Source organism: Lolium rigidum, chromosome 1, assembly GCF_022539505.1.
Source record: "Lolium rigidum isolate FL_2022 chromosome 1, APGP_CSIRO_Lrig_0.1, whole genome shotgun sequence".
In the NCBI taxonomy this organism is placed as follows: Eukaryota; Viridiplantae; Streptophyta; class Magnoliopsida; order Poales; family Poaceae; genus Lolium; species Lolium rigidum.
Window position 1 is genome coordinate 84,229,870 of NC_061508.1, and position 5,814 is coordinate 84,235,683.

Sequence of the window (5,814 nt, forward strand, 5' to 3'; positions counted from 1 at the left end):
TACTTTTCTTTTTGCCCTTCTTCTTCTCCTCTTCTAGGGTTTGCCACTTCAACAAGAGATTCACTTAGTGCAATTAAAGACATTGCTCTTTACCTATGGCAATGCATAACTTCATTTAGTGTCAAGACACATGGTGTTTACTATTGCAACATCCATGGTTGTGGACTTGTGGGTTAATTTGAAATCACATGCATGATACATTTTTACACATACTATAAATGCAAACCACCATTTTAATGTTTAAAGCATGTACTGGGTTAAAACACAAACTAAGATGAAACATTATAACAAAATGTTGCTCAAATCGGTGTAGCTATAGCGCATAGCGAAACAGCTTTGGTGAGTGTCACACCAAACTTCTCACCCATATCAATGCCGGTCCTCTCCACCTCTAGCGGCAGCCTCCACTCAAACTCATTCAACAATGTAGCGAGGACCAAGTGCACTACCTTGATCGCCAATGGCAACCCAGGGCATATCCGACGCCCCGCACCGAACGGAACGAGCTCAAAATCTGCACCTCTAAAGTCCATCGTCTTCCCTAAAAACCTCTCTGGCATGAATTTGTCTGGTTCTGGCCATATGCTTTCGTCTCGACCTATCGCCCACAAATTCACCATCACCCGTGCACCTTGGGGCACAATATAACCTGCGACTCTTACGGTCGCTTGCGCCTGTTGTGGTAACATCAATGGGCCCGGAGGATGCAACCGGAAGGTTTCCTTGACCACGGCTTGGAGGTAGGGCAACAGGTCGATGTCAGATTCTTTCATGCTTCTTGTTGAGCCAATGACTTGTGTGAGCTCCTCGTGAATTTTGACCATTGATGTTGGGTTACGAAGAAGCTCCGTCATTGCCCATTCCACCACACTAGAGCTCGAATCACTCCCCGCTAGAAACAAATCCTACAACAAAACATAATATGTGTTTTGAAATAAGAACATAGTACATGTTTTGAAGTGTTGAATAGTAAGTGATGGTCACAAAACATAATATGTGTTTTGAAATAAGAAAATAGTTAGTGATGGTCGCATAATAACTTACCAAATGTACTGAAATCTTTGGTAAATTACAATAAGAACATAGTATAGGTTTTCAAGTGTTGAATATAAATACACTGCATAGTCTCTTTCCATCAGTTTGAATTTTGGTTTAATTGGCTAGTGCAGCAATATTTCGTGGTATCAGAGCCAAAGGTCTCAAGTTCAAGACCCTTCATACGCTGTTCTAAAACAAAACGGAAAGAAAAAATCTGCGGTTTACACTGAACCCACGCTATCGACTAAAATAGCCTAGACATAGGGGGAGTGTTAAATATAAATACACTGCCTAGTCTCTTTCCATCAGTTCAGACTTTTGGTTCAAAATTGGCTAGTACAACAATTTTTCATTAAGTTCATTCTAATTATGTACCGCTTCGGGCAAGAATATAGAGTATTCCTACCTTCCACTAATATTTTAATTTGCATATTAACATACTACCTCCGTTCTGTTTTTATGAATAAGGCGCACGCGTATTTCAATACGAAATTTGACCAAACAAATTGAACAATAGTATCTAGGTAATCGCATTAAAAAAACTTTTAGTGATACCAGTTTATATCTTTTTTTACATACAAAGATTAACTTTTAGTAAAAGATAAAACACGAAAAAACGAGAATAATCTTATTCATGGGAGTATCAAATCTTGAATATCTTCGAATTCGAATTTTTTCACGCAAAAGAAGAGAATATCTTGAATTCGATCACGGCACCCGGCTGCAGTGAAATGAATTCGATCGTTACCGTGAACAGCGCCCTGAGCGTGTCGCGGTCCAGGTCGGCCTTGGCGCCGTCACGCGCCGCGACGTCGAGCAGCACATCGAGGAAATCGTCGTGCTCCTTCCTGGGCTCTCCGGCCTCGCGGCCCCGCAGCCTCCGGTCCACCTCGGCGTTGAACAGGAGGTGCATCCGCGCGAGCAGCCGCGCCAACCGCCGTCGCAGCCCCTGCAGGTCCGCCCACGCGAGCACCGGGAAGAAGTCGGACACGTTGGGGCAGGCTCCGCACTCACTGGTAGAAAGAGAGCTCGGTCGCGCCCGTAGCTTCCATTAGTCGCGATTCGCGCAACCACGACTAGGAAGCGCGACTAAGCGCTCTCTTAGTCGCGGTCGTTCTACGAACCGCGACTAAAGGCCGTCCACGTGGGCGGCTGGCGTGCGCCAGGGTGAAGGACCTTTAGTCCCGGTTTGTAACACCAACCGCGACTAAAGGCTATTTCGTTAAAAAAATTTTAATCCATTTGGTTTTCTAATTATTTTTCATTCCTTTTTTTCATTTTTTTCTTCAGAATTTCTAGTATTTCAGTTATTGGCCAAGTTTAGTCACTAACTACACTTAATCTCTAGTCAAATTTCTTACATGTGGTCGCACTTCCCGCTTGGTCACCCATCCTCCCACTACTCCATCACTAGCACGCTTAACTTCCAAGTTCCTTTCCCATCCTCCTTCCAAGTGCTTCACCCGCATGTTGTTGATACTAGTATTATATCAATCCTATTAACATGTTGGTCGATGTCACACTTCTTTATTGTTTGAATGCCAAATAATTATTTTAATAAACAAAAGTAATGATGTAATAATAATCTTGAATAAATAAATAAATATTAACTTTTTAAATTTATATTATAATTAATTTTAAATTTTTTAATTATTTTTTTGCCAAACCTAAAACCTGAAATTTTGAAAATCTAAAAATTGACTAACTTTATGTTTAAGTAATAGTAATCTTTATGCAAGATGCAATTATTAATTTAAAATTTTAAAAAAATATAAAATACGGAATTTCTGGCAAAAACTAAAATCTTCCTGCTTTCATATTTCCATTTGGAATTTTGAGAATCTAAAAATTGGCTAACCGGGTAAACCCCGGTGAATTCGGATGTAACTTTTTCCCAGGATTTTTTTGATATATTATACGTTTTTTTCCGACGTCGTATGCAAAAGTTATTGCGGTTTTACCATTTTTTAAACTTTTTTTGCAAAAAAAGTGAAAATTCGAATTTCTTAATTTCTCCGAATAGTAGGTTGCATAACATACAAGAATCTGAAAACAATTTTTTTTTGAATTTTCTATCATTTTCTTTTGTATTTTACAAAGCAAAAAAAGGCGATCCAAGGGGGGGGTGCAGGGTGCGTGGGGAGTGAAAAATGCGGAAAAACCTTTAGTCGCGGTTGGGGACATCAACCGCGACTAAAGCCCTTTAGTCGCGGTTGGTGTCCCCAACCGCGACTAAAGGTTTTTCCGCCGGCCGCTTCCCTCCATAGCCCTTTAGTCCCGGTTGGTGTTACCAACCGCGACTAAAGGGGTACCCTTTCGTCGCGGTTGGAGCATTAGCCGCGGGTCGCCTCCCGAACCGCGACTAAAGCCCCCTTTAGTTGCGGTTCGAATAATTCCGGGACTAATAGGGCTGGACGGAAGCCCTTTTTTCTACTAGTGACTCCATGATCTCACCCACCAGCACCTGGAACTCCTTGGACCCGCCATGGTCATCGAGGCTTGTCAGGTCTCGCGAGAAGATGGTACACGAGAGGAGGTTCAGGCTGGTCGCGAACGCCACGCGCCCGACGTCCACCGCCGTGCCATCGCGCGACAGCCGGGCGATGTGGGCCGCGAGCTCCCGCACCTTGTCGCTCCGGAGGCCCTGGAGCGCATCGAGCCGGTGCGGGGCGAAGAGCTCCGTGGACATGATCTTGCGCAGCGAGCGCCACCGCGGTCCGATGGGGAGCGAGGCGACCGAGTACCTGGCGTGGTCGCCGACGACGTCGCCTACGAACCGGGCGGACAAGACGGCGTCGTGCTTCTGCAGTATCTCGCGGGCCGCGTCCGGGGAGGAGGCGACCACCGTGGTGACCGCGCCCAAGCGGAGGGACATGAGCGGGCCGTAGGTCCTGGCGAGGCGGGCGAGCGAGCGGTGCGGCTGGTCGCCGATAAGGTGGACGCTGCCGATGAGGGGCAGAGGGATGGGGCCTGGAGGAAGGTGGCGGCGCCTGTGGGCGAGGAGGTCCAGAAGGTAGAGGCAGAGGAGGTAGACGACAAGCCATGGCAGCCAGGCAAGAAGGGAAGACATCGTACTGCTTGTTTCTGTTCAGGTCAACAGTGACCAGAAGGGGTGCGTGACAGTACGGGAGTATATGGGCGGACTATGTATATATGGAGGTTGGGCTCGTTCATGTTCTGCTTAAATTCAGACTCTAGGAGGCATGATCATCCCCAAGAAGCCTTGTGCTCGATCGTTCCATGGGAAAAGCAGGTTCAGGTCAGGAGCGATGCATCAATCACTACAGGAAAACGGTGTGGTGCCTGGAGCTATGCTGACAGCCAAAGACCGGGGCCGTCGGCGTAGTCCACGGACGTCGAGGGCTGTAACAAAACCATCGACACATCTTCAATGTCGGCATAGCTCCTTCTACGCCGAGAGTCACCGTCGCCGCAGCTTCCACCGTCGGGCTTCGACGCGCCACTGCGACTCCAAGTGACTGGCCGTTTTGTCCTCGAGCTATGCTGACGGTTTAACCATCGGCATAGGTCCTCCCCGCCATTAGCCCAGTTCCATTAGCGACGGCGCGCCAACGGCCGCGTGCTGCCGACGACCAGGATACACCGTCCGTACACCTACCTATGCCGACAGTGAAGCTATGCCGACGGTTTTTTGGCTGTGTCGGCAGACAGCGTTGCCGACGATATTGCGCCGAGGGTCACTGTCGACGTAGCCCTATGCCGACGGTTTTAGAGGCTACATCGATGACAATCACCATCGGCACCACACCGTTTTCCTGTAGTGAATGGATGTCATTCCAATATTTCCCCGAGAGAGCAAGGCATGCCTCTTGGCGCTCGACGAACCGTTCACAGAAGGCCATGGTGGCCGGATGACGATTAGAGTCGCTCGATAGTGGCTGGCGGCAGGATCCTCTCGCTCGGCAGATCGGGCAGCGCGACCACGATGGGAGGATGGTGGTGGGTCCTCTAGTGTCCCTCCTTCGGATGTGATCTCTTCAATAATTCCATCAGGCGGTGCTTGCTATCGTCCTGGTGAGGGGATTTTGCTCCGGAGTTGATGGCGTCAGAGGTCTCGTTATGGGGTAGATGTGGGGTGGCCTCCTCCTTCCGCCGAAGGTGGTCGGCTTGGTCGCTCCGGTGTTCAAGTGACGACATGGATTATTGGTGTGGCAGATCCGGGTGAAAGCTCTAGGTTTCAGCGTTGGCTGGAGCCGGTGATGGCGTCGCCTTGTGCGTTCTTGAAGGCATCATTGAGGTGAAGCTCCTAGCTCCTTCCGCTACCCTCCAGGGAAACCCTGGATCTATGGATCGGATGATGGCTACTCCTATACTTCGTCCCCCCCCCCCCCATCCCCTTGGGGCATGTGCATCTCGTGAGTGACTTGTGGTTTGGTTTCTTGGTGGAGCAGTGTTGTTTCTAGCGAATCGACGACGGTGAGTCTCGGCGACGTGGCACAGCGGGGTCTTGGCGGTGGTCGCGTGATGTTCGACAGATGAAGGGACGGGGCATTGTCTGGCGTCATGGTGTCGTTGACGATAGGAACGACATATTTTTTGCGGATCTTTATCCTGAAGGTTTCTTGGCGGTTTGATGGTGGCGAAACTTCTGTATTATGTGCATGAGCTGCTCACTATGAGTCTGCTAGATCGGATGTGTGCTCCCGTTTTGTTCAGTGGTTGTCTCAGGGTATGTGATGTTCCCATCCCTAATTGATGGGAGATTTTCGTGTTTCAGGGAATAAAGTCTTGTTGGCATGATCTTATCTCATTGTC

General features: G+C 48.3%; 1 protein-coding gene across 1 annotated transcript; it reads right to left on the bottom strand.

Annotated features, from left to right (window-relative positions):
• Positions 1-299: 299 nt before the first annotated feature.
• LOC124676801 (geraniol 8-hydroxylase-like) lies at positions 300-4,108 on the bottom strand. The gene is made up of 3 exons (XM_047212831.1): positions 3,480-4,108; positions 1,787-2,051; positions 300-905 (listed from the first exon to the last, which is right to left on the bottom strand). The coding sequence occupies exons 1-3, from the start codon at positions 4,106-4,108 to the stop codon at positions 300-302; spliced, it is 1,500 nt and encodes a 499-aa protein (XP_047068787.1).
• Positions 4,109-5,814: the final 1,706 nt, after the last annotated feature.

What these genes read in the sequence shown, in the direction of transcription:
- LOC124676801 (XM_047212831.1), bottom strand. Translation starts at nt 4,108, where the DNA reads ATGTCTTCCCTTCTTGCCTGGCTGCCATGGCTTGTCGTCTACCTCCTC. An exon ending in CTGGTGGGTGAGATCATGGA is followed by an intron (nt 2,052 to 3,479) that starts GTCACTAGTAGA and finishes TCTTTCTACCAG; the next exon opens with TGAGTGCGGAGCCTGCCCCA. An exon ending in CGCTCAGGGCGCTGTTCACG is followed by an intron (nt 906 to 1,786) that starts GTAACGATCGAA and finishes GTTTTGTTGTAG; the next exon opens with GATTTGTTTCTAGCGGGGAG.